The sequence below is a fragment of the Rissa tridactyla genome, chromosome 9 (assembly GCF_028500815.1).
Source record: "Rissa tridactyla isolate bRisTri1 chromosome 9, bRisTri1.patW.cur.20221130, whole genome shotgun sequence".
Classification (NCBI taxonomy): domain Eukaryota; kingdom Metazoa; phylum Chordata; class Aves; order Charadriiformes; family Laridae; genus Rissa; species Rissa tridactyla.
In genome coordinates, this window is record NC_071474.1 from 24479546 (window position 1) to 24498355 (window position 18810).

At 55.4% G+C, this 18810-nt stretch overlaps 2 protein-coding genes across 6 annotated transcripts; one reads left to right on the forward strand and one right to left on the reverse strand.

Annotated features, from left to right (window-relative positions):
- Positions 1-942: 942 nt before the first annotated feature.
- SNUPN (snurportin 1) lies at positions 943-12685 on the reverse strand. Of its 3 annotated transcripts, XM_054213881.1 has the most exons (9): positions 12516-12685; positions 12218-12368; positions 10476-10580; positions 10253-10349; positions 9632-9729; positions 9224-9301; positions 7324-7404; positions 2771-3122; positions 943-1423 (listed from the first exon to the last, which is right to left on the reverse strand). In XM_054213881.1, the coding sequence occupies exons 1-8, from the start codon at positions 12665-12667 to the stop codon at positions 2793-2795; spliced, it is 1092 nt and encodes a 363-aa protein (XP_054069856.1). In that variant the 5' UTR covers positions 12668-12685; the 3' UTR covers positions 943-1423; positions 2771-2792. The 3 variants fall into 3 exon arrangements, with proteins under 3 accessions (XP_054069856.1, XP_054069857.1, XP_054069855.1); XM_054213880.1 differs by lacking the exon at positions 943-1423 and having other exon boundaries at positions 1447-3122; XM_054213882.1 differs by lacking the exons at positions 943-1423; positions 7324-7404 and having other exon boundaries at positions 1445-3122.
- A 279-nt stretch (positions 12686-12964) lies between these two features.
- On the forward strand, positions 12965-18810 carry SNX33 (sorting nexin 33). Of its 3 annotated transcripts, none has more exons than XM_054213874.1 (3): positions 12965-13401; positions 13880-15714; positions 17778-18810. In XM_054213874.1, exons 2-3 carry the CDS (start codon positions 14274-14276, stop codon positions 18029-18031), a joined length of 1695 nt encoding a protein of 564 aa, XP_054069849.1. In that variant the 5' UTR covers positions 12965-13401; positions 13880-14273; the 3' UTR covers positions 18032-18810. The 3 variants fall into 3 exon arrangements, with proteins under 3 accessions (XP_054069849.1, XP_054069848.1, XP_054069847.1); XM_054213873.1 differs by having other exon boundaries at positions 12965-13322; positions 13836-15714; XM_054213872.1 differs by having other exon boundaries at positions 12965-13322.

The window sequence follows — 18810 nt, forward strand, 5'->3', positions numbered from 1 at the left end:
CGCCAGGGCTCTGCCTTCCAGCCTGGGACTCCTTCGCACCCAAAGCCAAAGGCACAGTGTGTTCCTGCGAGCTTACCACCGAGGAAACATCCCCAGAATCCCAACTCAGCCCTTTTAAAAATTATTATTATTATTATTATTATTATTATTATAGATGTGTGTTGTACCCCCGAACTCTGCAAGCAGCGACCCCAGGATGGGAGCAATCAGCCTGCGGGTCCCTCCTCTCCCAACACCCCTCACAGCAGCAGCATCCTCCCTTCCCGGTATTCCAGCCTGTGCTTCCCAGCCTTTCCCCGCGGGCAGCAGGGACAGGCCCACGGCTTCCCGCTGCCCCAACGGGAACCCGGAGTTTCCAGTGTTTCTTTTCTTTTTTCTCTTTCTCCGCCCGCCATCCCCAAATCGCATTCTCTGGCCTGGTGGACAGCCCCCAGGGATGCTCCTCCAGAGCAGGGAACCTCAGGGAGCCACCCCACCGAAAAGCCAAGGCCTGGGACAGGACGGGGACGGGACGGGGGACATTTTGTCAGGCTGTGGAGGACAGCGTTGGCACAGCGCCCATAGCCAGAGCCTTTGCACCTAACTGGGAGAAAATGGAAGATAAGGCAGAGGGAAGGGGCCGAGCCCCAAGCTGGATGGCCATCCGCCCATCCTCTGAGCTGGATGGCCAGCTGTCCATCCTCCAGAACCCCAGGCCACCTCGGCAGATCAGGCTGCCCACTCAGCTCTCCCACCCCAGCCTAAATTTCAGCTTCCCAGGAGGGTGAGCCCTCCTCGGTCAAAGCTGCCACCAGTTCCAGTTGGGAGCAGGGCATGGAACAGCTGGGAACCGGATCACACCCAGCAAATAAAATAGTCACGGCAACAAACTGCGCCGTCCCCGGCAACTTCCGTTTAACACCCTCTCTCCAAACACAGCCTTGGGTTTCCAATAGGAATTGGAACGCAAATATTTATTTCTCCAGCCCCAGCTAATGCTTTTAAAAGGGAAACTATGCGGCATCATCTGGAGCCAGCGGGAAACGACAGTTGCTTCCCTCCTGCTCTCCTCCATCGACAGCAGCAAGCAGTGGAAGGCTACAGGCCCTCTTTGGCTGTGTTTTCTCCCCCTTCCCGCAGCTGGAAGACCTTGGGAGGATGCTGTAGGGCAGCAGTAACCTGAACTGCGGCTTTCTCTGCCCTAAGGGATGCACAAATTGTCCATCCAGCTGCCCACCTCCGGGTTTAATTGCCTGATGGAAGGAAAACTACACTGACTAAACTACACTGGGATGTGGTCTCCCAGCCGGGGCTCTCCCTGCTGTCCTTTGCCAGCCGGTGAGGTCGAAGCACATGGGGAATCCGCAGCTGGAGCAGCCCAGAGCCTTCAAGGGATGGGGCAGGATGAGGCAGTCCAGGTTTTTGTCCTCTTTCCCCAGGCAGGCTGCTTCCCATGATAAAAAAATAACAAAAATAATAATAAAATAAAAGTCTGCAGCAGGGTCGGGGTGCTGCTTCCTCCATTCTTGGGGAGGGGGAGCCAGGGGCAGCCCCCTCCCACAGCCAGCTCCGGCTGCAGTTCGGCCAGTTCCTGCTGCCCGCTGGTATAATCAATAGCGGCTGCAGAGTCAGATGATGACAGGCTGCCCACACGCTTGGCACAGAAACAAGTGTTTTTTCTGGGAAAAACGGGGGGGTGTGAGGGCGGGATACAAGTACCCCTGCTATCTGCAGGCAGCCACCCCTGCTCTCCGTATCTCCTCCTGGATACAGGCCCTCCTCCAGGGGGCATTTCCATAGACTGCTATTTCAACCCCCTGCCCCCCCCGGCTCTGTGGCAAGAGCGGCCCCGCTCTGGCCTTTTAATTTCCCTCTGGAAAAGGACCTGGGGATGGTGTACGATCCTTTCACCCCCACTAAATCCGGGGAAAGGCAGCAGCCGGTGCTCAAAAAGCGGGTTTGGGCTAGGAGGGACTGAAGCACTTCAGTGCACAGAGGAGAGCGTTTCCTCCGCTCCAGTTAATGCTGCAACCGATTTTTTTAATCCCTATTCAGGAGGCATAGCACACTTCCACCCTTAGGCAGCAGGAAGACGTTCGAGCATTTGTCTTTATGAGAAACCTTTTATTTGGCACAATCAACGTGATCATTTTTTCAGAGCGAAATCGTTCCTTCCACCCCCTACTGAGAAAAGCCTCGAGTACGGGCAAAGGAAATTTAGGGTTTTGTTTTTCTTTTCCCCCTCAGTAACACGTGCGTGTGGAAAGCCTGGCCTATTGATTTACAGCAGCCCTGCTGCAAACATTTATTTTTCTTGTTACTAGAAGTGGACTGACCACAAAACTTTCATTGAGAAGGTCTCAGTAAGCAGCTGGATCGAAGGCTGCAATACGCTGGTTTCCGCGGCTGCCGTCGGGGCTGGGGTTACCAGCAGCAGCTGCACCTTGGAGGTCTGAGCACTGTTCCTAACACTGAGGCCTTGCCAGAGGCTTTAACAGAAGCAGGGTCAGGAGCTGAACCGGGAACCCTGCAGCGTGGGGACAGATCATTTAATTTCCCAACACATGGGCCGCCTTAGTAAAGAACCAGACAATACTGTTAAGGCCTCACAGAAGTCCTGGGAAAAATATAAAAAAATAAAAATAATAATAAAAAAAAATCCAGCGGCACTTGGAGGAAGACATTCCACTTCCATGCCCTTTAAACAAAACCATCCTATCATTACCTTTGCCCCACGCTCCGGGAGCGTGAGTGACAGTGAGAAGCGGGGAACCTTTTGCTTTCTCCTTACCCAACCGGTCTGTCCCAGCAGCCTAATTCTCCATCTGGCTCCCTGCTTCCTCCTGGCCCTTCAGAGAGCTTGCTGGCAGAGGGGTAGACAAGTGTTCCAGCTCGTAATGTCCATTCCTCGCAGCCACCGCGCTGCTCGGCTGACCTGTTTCAGCTGCCAGCTTTTTACTCTTCTTGCTCTCAATGATCTGCCGGAGCTGACGCCCAGCATAGTCGGGTTTGGCAGTGAGCGCGGTGGCGGGCATGGTGAGCCCCAGGATTTCAGGTACCATGTACGGCCGGAGCCAGCCCACCAGCGGGGTGCTGCCGGGGGTGTAGTGGGTTTGCTTGTGATAGAAGAGAAGTCCATCGACCTGGAAAAAGGAGAGAGAGACAGAGAGTGAATGAAAGGCCAGAGCTGGAGCAATCGCAGGTGGGTGACAGAGCGCCAGACGGCACCACTCTCCATTTCCAGGCCAAAACTACCAGCTGGATCATTTTTCCTCAAGCAGTGCAATAAATGGCAGAAGGGAAAGAAGAAACCTGCAGAGCTCCTGTCCTGAAAGATCAGTGCAAGCCCAGCGATTGCCGGATGGCTTTAAATCAGTGAAGACAAACAATTTCAGTTTGATGTCGGCACCGACCAGCACTTTTCCTCTGGTTGCTATGATCCCATTCTGCAGAAAAGCCATCGGGTTTCTGAATAAGGCAGTGCACAGAAAGGCCACTTTACTGGATTAAGGTTATTTTAAATAATACATTTAGGGAGTAATTAGTCAGAGCGCGTGATGCCAAGGAGCCCTGATTCGTAACGCTGCTCCAGCTTTTTCAGCTGGCTTATGCAAAATAAATTCTTAATGTTTCCCACGAGAGAACTTCTCCAGCAATCAATGACAGTTAAGGGCACTCAGGACTTTGAAGGTTTAGGCCCTAACTCTTGTGCTGCTATTTCCACACTCTGCAATACTGCAGCTGGCTGACGTTTTCCCCGCTTCCCCACCACGCTAAGGGATTTTCCCCACCCCCCAACCCCCTCTTCCCACGCTTCACAGGGGCGTGCTCTGCAAGGTTAGATCCTGCTGCGAGCCTGACTAACGCTGGAGGTGGTGCCCCTCTTCGCTTAGCCTCCAAAGCTCTTAAAAGGCCATCTGCCTATGAGTAAGAGGGGCTGAGTGGGCAGAAATTATGAGAGTCCACCTTGGACTGAATTGAATTGGCTCCCAGGCCCCTCCCTGAGCCTACAGCCCCCACAATATATAGGGCAGAGCAGCACCTATATGGGCAGTGAGATGAGGCATGGGTGAACCAAGCAGATCAAGGTGATTTTTTTAATTGTTTTAAACTGAAAGAGAGGAGATTTAGATGAGGTATTAGGAAGAAATTCTTGGCTGTGAGGGCGGTGAGCCCCTGGCCCACGTTGCCCAGAGCAGCTGTGGCTGCCCCATCCCTGGAGGGATTCAAGGCCAGGTTGGACGGGGCTTGAAGCAACCTGGTCTGGTGGGAGGTGTCCCTGCCTAGGGCAGGGGGGGTGGAACTAGATGATCTTTAAGGTCCCTTCCAACCCAAACTGTTCTGTGAGTCTGATTTCTGCTACGTGCTGAACTGCAAGGCAGATGGAGCAAAGAGCAGCATCCGTCCATCTCTGCTCCATGGATGCTAACGTCCAGCAGAGCACAGAGAGCTTCTTACACTACTCCGTCCATAATTTTCAGTCGCTGTTAAGATCTTGCAAAATAATCCCAGAAAAAAGGGGGATTCCTGTGCTAGGAAAACATGAAACCAGAACAGCAAACATGACGACGAGCTTGTGTAACCCTCTGGATATAAAGTACAAAGCTTCTCCCTCCCCCTGCCTCCAAGGAAGACTTGGGAAGAGCCAGATTCTGTGGCACCTCAGCACTGCGCCTGCACATCCAGCCCTTGGTAAGCAACACTTGGTAAGCACTTGGATGCACAGCACTTGGTAAGCAATGTGGATTCCCCGGCACCCACAGGAATGTTTTGGTAAAGATCAGAGCCTGGAAAGGCTTCTGCCTTCCAGACAGCTCCAAAGATCTTCCCCAAGCTGGAGAATTCAAAGCAGTTCAGCCTGGTGGAGACTTAGGTCATGTTTTTCCTTCCCCTGATTTCTCTTAAGTTACTGCAACTCCCGTTTTCCTTCCAGTTCATTTAATTTGCTGGCCAGATCCCTACCCTGAGTCACCGCACCGACACCAGCCACATCAGAATAAGGGCTAATACTGTCCCTAAAGGACCGAACCTGAAGAGAAACTGGCTTAGCAAGATTTCACGGCCATGCTTTTCAGATTTTAGGTGCTTAACAGCATGCCCGTTCCTTTTCACTAGGGTTTCTCAGAGGCTTTGGCTCCCCCTGCCTTTGTGGAAACCTGAATGTTTTTTACTTGGATCTGCGAGTAGGACAGTAGCTCTTAAGATCCGCTCCAAAAACACTTCAGTGCCAGTCAGCTGATCCAAAGTCCACTGAATTCAGTGGAAAAAAATTTCCACTGAATATAACATATCAGGTCCTAACTCTAAGGTTACAGATTAACTCTGAAGAGCCAGATCTGAAAGCACTGACTCTGTCTGTTGCCATCACACGCACGGGATCCTTGTAAGGCACAAGAAGCTGGGCCCAGGCATAAGGAAACCTCTATCACACTGCACTATCTAGAGCAAGGCTGCATTTTGCCTTCTCCAAAGTTTATGTACTGCTGGTGGAAGCTATTAAGGGTTTCTTGGGCTCCCTCTTGCGGCACGTCACGAAGGGACCCAGGGCTGGAAGTGGCACCACTGTTTCTGCGGGGTTACTGGCTGCCTTTGAGCCAAATTACACCACAAGTGTGACCACTTGCTGGGGTGGCACCCTGATGTACTGACCGGAGAACCCGAGGGGCAAATCACAGCTGTATTACAAGGGAGAGTCCGATCAACCCCATCTCCCTCCCCCAGCATTTCGCAATGATCTCCTTTGCGGGCTGAAACGTTTCTGCTCTGACCACGTTGCAGTGGGGCAACGCTCCTCAGCCATCTCTCGTGGGAGCAGATGCCTCAGGAAGGAATGCAATCAGCAAAGACGGGAATGACTGTTTCTACAGAGGCACTCAGAGCATTCATAATTGAGCAAGTCAGCTGCAGGAAACCTGGGATGTCTTCTCAACATTCCCTGATCTGCGTTCACAGCAGGGTCTGGCAAGACCACCAAGGGGCTGGGACTTCCCGACTCTCTCTAATGACTGTTCCGGCTTTGACAAGCAGAAGGCAAAGTCAGCCCTCGCAGCCAAATTAGCATCCCTTAAATTTAAACCTGCACGTATGTTAATCACTAACTGGGGCTGAGAGCGCACAAGCAGCACAGCCGAATCAACATGGCTTTTGGCTTAGCGGGACAAGCAACCTCTGTAGAGGCTGTTTCTGATCTAGGGCTGAGACTGGGCACTCCGCAGGAACTGCTGCGGCCACCAGAAGAGCTTCTGGCTCCCAGATGTTTATCACTGACCCTGTGCCGGAATGCCACCACCTCCTCCATCCTCTTCAGTGCCAAGTCAGCCAGGATCGCCACCAAAAGCAACCTGAGCTGTTTCATGAGGGCCTCCTACTCTCTGCTCACGCAGAGCTGACCTGGGCAGCACACCGAGTTGCCGGCCCTGCCCTTCTCCCACAGGTCAGCAGAGGGTTGAACAGCACGACAGCACCAACTTCTAAAGCTGATGAAGCGAACACAGGGGTTCTGTTCAGCCGCTCTTGCTGGGGGAAAGGCCACCTCGAGCAGCAGGAGCCAGATGCAGGAAACTGCTGGTTCCGACTGAAGCAAAAAGGAGAGCTCGCACTATCCCCTCCCACAAGATCCAACATTAGTAGCAGGAGGACAGACTCCAGCACATCTCAGGCACCCATCACTAACACCTGAAACCTTCAGAAACCATCAGGAGCTTACTACCACCCTTCTCTTTCCTCCCCAAGACAGCTGTGTGCCTTCCACATAGAGAGATGAAAATAACTAGACTAAGGAAACACAGAGCCCGTGACAGAGGTCAGAGACACCACTGCCCACCCTGCAGACCTCTCAAGAACCACCACCACATAAGGGAGCACACTGCAGAGATGCTCATGCCTGTACAGGCGCTAACCCACCTGGGGCAGCCTGCAGTATCAGCGCTGGCCCTAAAAAGGTCAGCCATCCATCACACTGCCATGTGAATGTGAGCTATGCTGCTTCTGGAGGCAGTCTGGGTGCCCGCCTCAACACCCTCCTCCCCAGGGCTCCTTCAGATGAGAGTCAACAGCAGCAGAAAACGCATCCCAAGCACAGGGAATGCTAAGGTTTAACTCTTGCTAATTAGTTTGGTTGGACGCAGCCTGTACCTGTTGACAGGGTAACAGATCAGCCACGTGCGTAAAAGGCATCCATGCCCCATGCAGAGAAATAACAGCACAGCTCAGTAAGCTTCCTGCGGGCCTCAGGAGGGCACAGTTCCCAAGTGAAGGGGATGCACCTCTCTCCAAGCAGCGGCAGATGCAACAGCAGCGCTGTCTCTAAGGCTGAGGTCCAGGCCCCTGCCTGCATGTTCTCACCTCAAAAGGGAAGTCCATAGCCAGCACCTTACACAGGCTGTCCGAGGTGCAGGGGAAGTTCTGCAGGCCCACAAATCTGAACTGAAAAAGTAAGAGGGGGTTAGAAGAGACAACTGCCTAAAGCAGAACAAGTCACTGAATCAAGCACTGGTGTGGAGGCAACTAGGAAGGAAGGGTTTCCCCCAGTGCAAGATCCAGCATAGGAGGGGCAGGGTGAGGGACAGGCATCAGACGAAGTAACCAGAGGGAAGATCTCAAGCAGGCACCACATCATTAAACTGCTGGCCTTCCTGCCACAGGCTACTGGCAGCCCAAGAGCACAAACAGGCTCAAAAGAGGATTAGACCATCTCCTGAAAGGCAGGTCCCTGGTGGCCGTTAACTCCATGGTCCAGGTACAACCACAGGCTGACAAAGTCAGAGGGAACATGACAGGTATCCTCAACTCCTTACTCTTGCCATAGCGACTGGTCTCTGTGATTGCTAGAGGTTATTGGGGCAGACAGCCCTCTGACGTGGTCCAGAAGCAAACTCCAGATCTAGAGACAAAACAACAGGACCAAGCTGTCCATCGGTGCTAGTCACACCCCACTGGAAGTGCCTGCGTGAAAACCTATAAAAGTCACCCTAGTCAGCAAAGAGGGTTGGGAAAAGCCTTCAGGGATAATCCCTGCCATCTCTCCAGCAATGCTGTATAAAGCACGTACGTTGCTGCAACTTTACAAAACGCATTGCGGTAACAAGTAAGACCAGAGGATTGCCACCACAATGCCCAGCCGGCATGGAATCTAGAGGGCCCAGAAAGACCTATTTCAGGTATTTTATCATGCCATTTCCAAATGACACCTTCTCTGGCATTTAATGAGAGGTGGACGGCAGAGACTCAGCACACAGCTCCCACATGCTCCCAGTACCTTTTTTCCAAGCATCTAAGGCTGCAGGAAGGACTTTTCAGGACAGCTGACCCTGAGATGCTCTTTCAACCAAAATAGAAAATGATGACCTCTGGGCAGGATGCAAAGCAGACAGACATCTGCTCCAGGCTGCTGGCTCAGCCAAGCGAATCTTTCCACCCAGGAAATGAAAGCTGAAACGACCCCCCGTTCATTAGGTAGCTGTCTTCTGGATATTACTGTTGGGAGTCAGAACAAGATGTTTTTCAAATACAGATACCTTCACTGCTGGCAGAGGAGCAGTCATCTTCCTTTATGAGATGCTCTGCTTAGCTGCATCTGAGCACAGTGAACAGGTCCCGCTTTGCAAACTGTGGTTTGGTTTGGCCAGGCCGCCAAATCTCTTATGTCTGTCCCCAAAAATCACTTTCCAAGCTGCTGTGGGTTCTAGGTCTGACCTCCACGGGTTAAGTCTTTAAAGGAAGACTTTTTATCCTTGCTTAGCAGGGACTCCAGCTCGCAATCTGGCATCCATCCCGACAACTTCAATGATTAGTTTAAGCAGGAGGGAAGGCTAAAGCTTTATGAGCCTTTCCCCTTGCCTTGTGAACTCATAATACTACACAAGAATAAATCCCATTGTAGTCAGGCTGCCCCTGTAGAAACCACACTGGTTTTCCATTCTATTTCAAGGGAAAGCTAAAAATGGCATGGAAGTTAGCTGATACCCTGCAGTCTGATCTCCCTCAGCACTTTGTCTGGAAAAAAAAAAAACAAACCCCAAAAAAACACAAACCCACACTCATTTACAAGACTCAGTGGTTCTATTTACATCCTGAACATGGCATTCCATTTCATTAGAAGTGCATTTTGAAGCCTGATCTGTGAGGGGCGGGGAGGTGGGGGGGAAGGAAAAAAGCTTCCGCTTGTGAAAGAAAATGCTGAAGCCTGCCGAACAGGAGAGCTTACCCCCCAGCCGCCTTCTCTTCCAAGTACAAAAGAACTTACTGGATTAATCCTGCTTTTCTCTCCTAGCCCTTCCTCCTCTTGGATCTTTGAGAAAAGCCAGAAGAATCTGAAGTCGGTCTGTGAAAAGAAGCAGAGACTTAATGACTATCCACCACACATCACCGATCAGCACCTGCCAAGCATCTCCATTCCTCTGCACTTGCCCAGGAGATTTACAAACTCGGCTTCACCTGTGGAACGAGCCAGCACCCCAAACTCTGCTGTTTCCCCAGATATCCACAAAAGATTTACACAATTATTCCAGCAGCCCACAAACTGTAGAGATGCCAGTGCTTAGATGAAATATCCATCCTATTGCGCAGTGGGCTACGCCCAGTGCTGGCTGCAAAGCAGCTGACAGAACAGGGAACAAAAGGGAGGGCAGGGCAGAGTGGGGGGATTCAGTACCTGGCAGTCATAAACAGGGTGTCCTCTCCAGCACATCACATCCAGGATATAGTACGTCTGCTTTACCTCGTTGTAGATGCAGTCCAAGATGGAGTACACTGCACACACACACACAGGGAGGTCCAGACATGCTCCACGGACTGCCCAACCCAACAGGCAAACACCAGATCAAATCTCTCCTGTATTAAGCCTTACCCTGACGTAAGGCCAAGAGATGCAGAGGGATACCCTTCTGCTAACAAAAGCTGGGACCACAGAAAGCCTTTAGCTTGGAGTCCCACAAGGCTACAAAGGTACTACCAGAGGCACATCAAAGGCATGTTTCAGAAAGAGGCATTTACTCAACAGTCACCCCGCCTCAGGACACGTAAAGCAACTGCAGGAGGTATTAAGAAAGATGGCACTATACACAGCTCTCTGTCGGAAAACAAGAGAAGATGTTGAGGTTTAAGAGTGCCAATTAACCAGGTAGCTAATTAAAATATGTTCTCATATAGTATAAAAGTATCGGAGATTATCCGCGTCTAGTTATCCCCAGGGACACACAAACATGCCTGAAGCTAATGTCCCCCCTGGCAACAGAAAAGGGCACAGAACCCAAAAGCCTCCTCACAACATTACCTTTCTCGCTCGTTGAATTGTGCCGGTTCCCCCCCGGCAGCAGGGATGGGAACCTGTTGACACAGAAGCCACTCTTGGTATAAGCTGCTGTTGTGCCCTATGAGGAAATGGGATAGGAAAAAAAAATAATTCAAGCAAGACAGACGGGCCGGTCTTATGTTGGTGGGGAACCAGGTACAGGTCCTTTACCAAATGGTGAGACATCACCACTGCTGCCGCTTACCCTGGACGCCACGACCAGTGCCCTTTTCCCAACAGGACACACCACTACAACCCACTCCTGCTCCAGGTCCAAGGGGACATCGACCAGCCATTCAGACAGCATCAGCTATGGAAAAATCCAGAAAAAAAAAAAAGCAGTTAGCAACAACTCTCCCGAATTTATGGGAAACTCACAGCAAGTAGGTTTTACCTTGGCTTCTACAGGTACACTGGGTGCTTCAGAGACAACTTGCATTGCTCATCACCCTGGGTTACAGCACCAAAGGGGCTCCCTCCCTCTCTTTAACCAACTTGCATTACAGACTCTCCCTGAGTCCTTGTCTTGCGTCCCAGCTGCTGACTAAGCTTCAGACTACAGCATGGGGCTCATACTCCTCCCCTGGGCACCTCTGTACATCGGTCCTTGCTCCAGCACCTTAAATTGATTTATTTATAAACACATGGCAGAGCCTATAGATTCCTGAGTACTAGGAGTGAAGAGCCCAGACAAGTTGACCTCTTCAGAGACTGTGATCATCTGAAAGGCTGTATATCTTTTAGGACCAATACGGCAGCCAAGGCTGACAAAACACATCAGCTGAGGTTTCTTTTCCTTCCTGGTGTCTCAGACATGGGGAGAGATAAAATTCTGTAACCGACTGCTGCACAACGGAATACAAATGCTGCTAGCTGAGCTGAAATCATAGAATAGTTTGGATTGGAAGGGACCTTTAAAGGTCATCTAGCCCAAACCTGCTGCAATGAGCAGGAACATCTTCAGACCAGGTTGCTCAAAGCCCCATCCAACCTGACCTGGAACGTTTCCAGGGGTGGGGCATCTACCACCTCTCTGGGCAACCTGGATATTTTCACCACCCTCATGGTAAAAAATTTATTCCTTCTATCTAGTCTAAATCTCCCCTCTTTTAGTTTAAAGCCATTACCCTTTGTGCTATTGCAACAGGCCCTGCTAAAAAGTTTGGCCCCATCTTTCCCACAGGCTCCCTTTAAGTACTGAAAAACCGCTATAAGGTCTCCCTGGAGCCTTCTTTTCTCCAGGCTGAACGCCCGCAACTCTCTCAGCCTGCCCTCACAGCAGAGGGGCTCCAGCCCTCAGATCACCTCCATGGCCTCCTCTGCACCTGCTCCAACAGGTCCACGTCCTTCTGATGCCGCTGGCCCCAGAGTGGAGCAGAGGGGCAGAATTCCGCCCCCCCGCCCCGCCTTGCCCTGCTGGCCACACTGCTGGGGACGCAGCCCAGGATTTGGGGGGCTTTCTGGGCTGCAAGTACATGTTGTCAGCTCATGGCCAGCTTTTCACCCACCAGTAAGCCCAAGCCCTTCTCAGCAGGGCTGCCCTCAATCCTTTCATCCCACAGCCTGTACTGATACCAGGGGTTGCCCCAACCCAGGTGCAGGACCCTGCACTTGGCCTTGTTGAACCTTATGAGATTCACACGGGCCCACTTTTCAAGCTTGTCCAGGTCCCTCTGGATAGCATCCCATCCCTCAGTACACCGGCAACCCACCTCTGCCTGCCCTCTGTTTGACCACAGCACATCTCATGGGCAGAACCGAGGCACGGTTCCTCACCAAGCCAGGCAGGCCACGCTATTCTCAGCCCCGAGGCAGCCATCACCATGGCCACTCACCACGCCCAGCCCAGCCTCAACCACCCCACATCCCTCACCCTGCCCGGTGCTCACACCCGCACCCCATCGCGGGGAGGCAGGCGGAGGCAGGCAGAGGCAGGCAGCTCCTCACCTGATTGGCATAGCGCTTGGGCAGCTTCTTGCCAGCATCCACATCCATCTCCTCTTCTTCCTCATCTTTCTCCTCCTCGCCTTCGCTCTCCACCCCTGCCCAGTCGTCCTCTGCCAGCCTCCTGGCATGGTTCACGTAGTCCAGCCGCCTCCTGGGAAGGGGAGAGGAAACAGATCGGGTTATTTTCGGCGGGAGGCATGCCACCGTCCTCCCCTCACCCCGCCTCCACAGCCCAGGCCTGGGCTGGGCCTGCCCTTCCCGGGGCGGCAGCCCCAGGGGTGTTCGTTCGTTCGCTCACTCTCTCTGGAGGCGGAGGAGGCGCTGGCGGCGCTCGGCCTGCCCCGGGCCGCCGCGGGGCTTGTACGCGGCCAAGCGGGGGTGCGGGGCCGCCGGGCTGTTGGGGGCCGCCAGGGAGACGCCGGCCAGCAGCGCCGCGCTCAGCTCCTCCATGGCAACGCCCGCCCGGCGCCATGACGCACTTCCGCCCGGCGGGAGGGGCGGTGCCGCCGGCGCGCGCACAGTCCGCAGCACCCCCTCGCGGCGCGGAGGCTCCGTGCCATCACCCCACCCCCCCCACCCCCCCGGCCGAGACTCAGTTTCCCCTCCCGCCGGGAGCGGGATGGGGTCAGTCAGGGCACGGGCGTGGGGACATTCAGGGCGGGGACGGAGGGGACACGGTGGACAGGGATGGAGGGGGTCACGGTGCGCGGGGATGGAGGGGGTCACGGTGCGCAGGGATGGAGGGGACACCCCGGGCAGGGGTGGAGGGACGATTCCCGATGAGGGAGGCGGGAGCAGCCGGTGCCGGGACCCTGTCCCCGCGGTCCGTGCCCGTGCCGTGTCCGTGTCCATGGGCGGGATCGCTGCTCCCCGCCGCCGCCCCGGGCCGGCTGCCTGCAGAGGGCAGCGTGCGCCCCGCCGCGCCGCTCCCCGCGGCTCCCCAGCTGCGAACCGGCGAGCTCGGCGCTGCCCTGCGTCACGGGAGGCTGGCGGCCACCCTCCCACCGACACCGACACCGGGGCAGCCACCAGGACCGCCACTGGGACCGCCACCAGGATCGGCACCGGCACCGGGCAGCAGCACCTACAGCGGAACCGGACGGCGGTACCGAGAGCGGCCCCGGGCCCCGATCCCGGGCGGTGGGGTGTCCCCCCCCACCCCCGGTCCCCTGCCCAACCATGCGGTGAGGGCGGCCCGCCGGGTCCGCCGAGGGGCGGGAGGCTGCCATCGGTTCCCCGGTAGCGGCGGCGGGCCGGGCTCCCCCTCCCTCCGCCGCCCCCCTCCTCCTCCCTCGGTGCGGTGGGGGGGCTGCCCCCCCCCCGCCCCCCGGTACCGGCCCTGGTGCTGCCCTGCCCGCAGGGCCCGGCCCCTCCGTCCCGCGTGAGATTGGAGAATTTCAGGGGGAAAAAAAAAAAAAGCCCAACAAAACAACAACGAAAACATCAAATCCCGGGAAAGTCGGGCCGGAAAGGAATTGCAAAATCCCCGGGCCGGGATCACCGGGAGGTTGGGCTGGGTTTGGGGTCGGTTCCCGGTGCTTTCCCGGAGCCCACCGGCTCTCAGCCTCTGGCGGGGGTGGGGGGTGGGAGTGGGAAAATTGGAGTGTTTTATCCACAGGAGCCCCGAGAAAAGTCGCTTTGAATTTATTTCCTTGCTGGCAGCTGGATCTTTTCCTCCCACAAAGTGAAGCTGCAGGATCAGCGTCCCAGCAAGATAAAACCTGCGTGGACATGGCAGAGCCCAGCTCTTGCTCCGGCCGGGGTTCATATCCCGTAGGAAACAGGGAAATGCCACTCGCTTGACCAGAGAATGTTGTTTTTAACCGGGGCGCTGGGATCGGGGGAATCACTTGGACACACAGCCCTTGGCCTCACCTCGTAGGGGATTTCTTCTCCAGTGTTTTTTTTTTAGTTTCCTGAGAAACCAGCCAAGCCTTTTCCCACAGTGCGGGGCGGCCCTGGTGCCGAGCGAGCCTGCGGTATCGCCATCGGGTTGGTTTTTGGCTGCAGGGATTGCGTTCCGCTGTGACCCCCCCACCCCCCTGGGAGACTAGCCATGGCGTTAAAAGCCAGAGCGCTTTACAACTTCCAGAGCGAAAACAAAGAGGAGATCAGCATCCAGGAGAACGAGGAGCTCGTCATCTTCAGCGAGAACTCCCTGGATGGGTGGTTACAGGGCCAAAACAGCCGTGGGGAGACTGGCCTCTTTCCTGCCTCCTACGTTGAAATTGTCTGCGCCCGGTCGGGATCCAACTACACGGACTATTCCAGCAGCCCGGCTGGCTCCCCCGGCCATGACTCCTCCTTGTACACAACCCCCTCCAACCCTGGCATCTCCTACCAGGGCAGTTTTGAGGACGATGATGACGACGACTGGGATGACTGGGACGATGCTTGCACAGTGGTGGAGGAGCCCCGGAGTGCGCCAGGCACCAACGGGCACCCTTCGCCCAGCCTGCAGTACCCGGCAGCGTACGGCCACCACCAGCATGCCGATTACTGTCCCAAGCCGGCACTGGAGAGGCAGGACAGCATGAGCTCCTCCAAGAGGGGCAGCGTGGTGGGGAGGAACCTCAACCGCTTCTCCTGCTTTGTCCGCTCGGGGGTGGAAGCCTTCATCTTGGGTGACGTGCCCCTGATGTCCAAGGTCGCCGAGGCATACTGCATCGAGATGGGCTCCAAAGGTCCCCAGTGGAGGGCCAACCCCCACCCCTTCATCTGCTCCGTGGAGGACCCGACCAAGCAAACCAAGTTCAAGGGCATCAAGAGCTACATCTCCTACAAGCTGACCCCCAGCAACATCAACTCACCTGTCTACCGGCGGTACAAGCACTTTGACTGGCTCTACAACCGCCTCTTGCACAAGTTCACGGTCATCTCGGTGCCCCACTTGCCTGAGAAGCAGGCCACTGGGCGCTTCGAGGAGGATTTCATCGAGAAGCGCAAGCGGCGGCTGATCCTTTGGATGGACCATATGACCAGCCACCCCGTCCTCTCCCAGTACGAGGGCTTCCAGCACTTCCTCTGCTGCCGTGACGAAAAGCAGTGGAAGCTGGGCAAACGCCGGGCAGAGAAGGATGAGATGGTGGGCGCCAGCTTCCTCCTCACCATCCAGATCCCCACGGAGCACCAGGACCTGCAGGACGTGGAGGACCGCGTGGATGCCTTCAAGGCCTTCAGCAAGAAGATGGATGACAGCGTCCTGCAGTTGACCAACGTGGCGTCAGAGCTGGTACGCAAGCATGTCGGGGGCTTCCGGAAGGAATTCCAAAAGCTGGGTAATGCTTTCCAAGCCATCAGCCACTCCTTCCACATGGACCCCCCCTACAGCTCAGATGCCCTCAACAACGCCATCTCCCACACGGGCAAGACGTACGAGACTGTGGGGGAGATGTTTGCTGAGCAGCCCAAGAACGACCTGTTCCTCATGCTGGACACTCTCTCTTTGTACCAAGGGCTCCTCTCCAACTTCCCAGACATCATCCACCTCCAGAAAGGTAAGGATGGCTTCTTCTCCCCTGGTGATGACCTCTCCCGTGTGATGGCCCCACGTGGGTGGGAGTAGCATGGGGTGCAATGAGGATGCATGAGGATGCAATGAAGAAATCCTGTACTGTGCAGTGATGGGGATGAGCAGGAGAATGGGGATGGGGATGAAGGTGGGGATGGGGACCGTTGCCTGTGGCTCCCAGGGAGGCAGCATGGTTCCCTCTGGTACGACTCCCCAGTCACCCTAGCCCAGAAGAGGCTGCTCAGGCCATCGGGTCCAGGATCAGGTTTTGCCTCAGGTGATGGTGTGGACTCCATAACTACTGCCCAAATTGCTGGCTGGGGGGGTCAGGGCAGGCATCGCTCCCCCTGAGTCATGAGCTGGCACTTGTTGCTGTTGGCTCCAGGATGGCCTGCCTGGCACTTTGTGAGCAAGGGGCTACATTGTGTCCCCACCCGCTACTGCGTGTCCCTGTTCATCCTCCCTCTCTGGCCGAGGCAGCAGTTCAGTGGCCAGCGAGGATGCTCGGGGCTGGGACGTGGCCTTGGGTCGGTCAGAGGAGCCGGGGGGGCTGCGATATGGACATGTCCCTTCTTCCCACCAGCCTCACTGCACTCCTCTGGCTGGGGGACACACACTGGACCTTCTGGGGACAACCAGGGTCAAACTCTTCAAGAGTGCACCCCTGCCCCTCCAAACCCAGGAGGGGTGGGATTGGCACCCCCCAAGGCATCAGGGATCCCTGCATCCCCTTGTCCTTGCCAGTCCCCTGGGTATTTGGGGGACATCAGGAAGGAGGAGAGGTCGGCAAGAGGTGTCTGCTCTGCCCTTCCTGGGGCGGGCAGCAGGCAGGCAGGGCTCGGTGTCCCTTTGCACCCCAACAGTGGGGTGTGATGCAGCCGGGGAGCCGGGTGTGGGAGCGTCAGTCCAAAGTTCACGCACTCCTCCCATGCCGGGTGCCTGCGGTGGGGAGGGGACACCCACCCCTTGATTATGGGGGGCAGGGAGTTTTCTCCTGGTGTGAAGCCAGGGCTGTGCATGTCTGAGGATCCGGAGGGCGTCCAAATATCCCGGGGGGGTGTCGGTGCATTGCTCCACGTCCCTGGGGGAAGCTGGGAAGGCAAAAGGGGAGGAAGCAATCCAGCCCTGGCTGCTTCCTCGCCTTTCCCTCCCCGCTTTGTTTATGGCGGCGGGTGAAGAAGGGCTGGATCCCATCCATCAGCGAGGCTGTGTGGGCAGAGCGGAAGGCAGGATTTGGCCTCCAACCTTTGCTTCTTCCTCCTCCTCCTCCTCCTCCTCTCCACTGGGAGCAAGGCTGGTGCGGTGGGAGCACCATGACCCCAGGTCCGGTGCTCCCAGCAAGGGGCAGGGAGAGGGGGGAAGAGAAGCCTGGCGAGCTGCGGGCCAGATCCTGTTTTTAGGCAAACAGTCTCTCTGCTAATGAGTGGGGAGGAATGCAGGGCCGGAGCCAGGCAGGATTCTTTCAAAACCGAGCTGTAAAAATAAATGGAAGGAGGGGGGAAAAACTGGTGTCAGAGCATCAGCCGTCGCTGGGAGGGGGAGATGCTTTCCCAGCTGTCACTGCGCGCCCTTCCTGCACCCCGATTCACTACCTTGGGCTTGGGTTTCCTGCGCTGGGTCTCCCAGAGCTGCTCCCAACCCCCATCCATGGGGTGACATGGAACATTTGTAGGGCAGGCTTGGCTGGGGTCCTTGGCTGTAATAACCTTAGCTTTGCACCCCAAGCCTTGAGTCTCACCCCTCCAGCAGCCTGGAACCCCGAACCTCCTGCTAAATATGTGGCTGCCCCAGGGATGGGGCAGAAAAGGAGGTGGGGAGGTCAGAGTCCAGGGGGAAAAGGCTCCCGGTCTTTCCCTGCCTGGAGGAGAGGAATGGGGATTGATGCGCACGGGGAGATGATACTCCAGGAGCGCGTGGATCCCTCCCTTATTCACTTTGCACCTCTGGTGTCCCGATGTGGACCCGATGGTGCTGGCCTGTGCCAGGGGAAGGGGGACGGAGCGTTCACACGGATCTGTCACCCTCTCACCCTCGCCCCTGCCTCGCCAGGTGCCTTTGCAAAGGTGAAGGAGAGCCAGCGGATGAGTGACGAGGGCCGGATGGACCAGGAGGAGGCAGACGGGATCCGCAAGCGCTGCCGTGTGGTGGGCTTCGCCCTGCAAGCCGAGATGAACCACTTCCACGAGCGGCGTGTGGCCGATTTCAAGAGGATGATGCAGTCCTACTTAAAGCAGCAGATCATCTTCTACCAGCGTGTCAGCCAGCAGCTGGAGAAGACGTTACGCATGTACGACAACCTCTAACGCCTCCGCTTGCTGCCCTGCTGGAATCACTCACTCCTCCATCCGCAGCCTTGCAGACCTCCTCTGTTTGTGACGGGTTGAGAATGAACAGGAACTCGTGATGCTAGTGACCAAATACCTTTGGGCTTTTTTCCCCCTTCCCCGGGCGGGCAGGCTGCCGTCCTGCGGGGAAGGGTTTGCCCCTGGGCTGGCCGTGCCACTTCTTTCCTTGGGGACCTCCCACCCTGCTGCGGGTCTGGCGGGGACACGGGAGGCGGGGGCGGTCACAAGAGAGACAGACGTGGAGGTAACGGTGCTGGTATCTTTGCCCAGTGATTTTTAGCTTTCCGAAAACCCATCCTCCTGGGGCAGAGAGGTGGGTGCATCCCAGACCGCTGGGAGAAGAAATCAAAGCAGTCGACATTTTGCACACTAAAAGCTTTTCTGATGGGAAAAAAAAAAAAGAGAAGAAAAAGATCTTTATTTGGAAGAGACTGATTTATTTTTTTTTTTGTCACGAGGTATTTTCAATATTTTCCATTTTTCGCAAATGTTTCTGCAGCATTTTTACCAATCAGTTTTTAAGTAGACACACAGAGGCGAAGGGAAATCTCTTTCTCAAGCATGGCTGTTGACTGGGAAAAGGGAGGGGGGGGGAAAAAAGGAAAACCAAACAAAAAAAAAGCCCCACAGCCTTTTCAATAAAATCGTTGGTAGAAAAAACACCCACCTCCTTCCCAGAGATATCTGTGGAAAACGGAGCCGCTCCAAGATCCCGGGGAAGGCTCCGCATCCGAGCA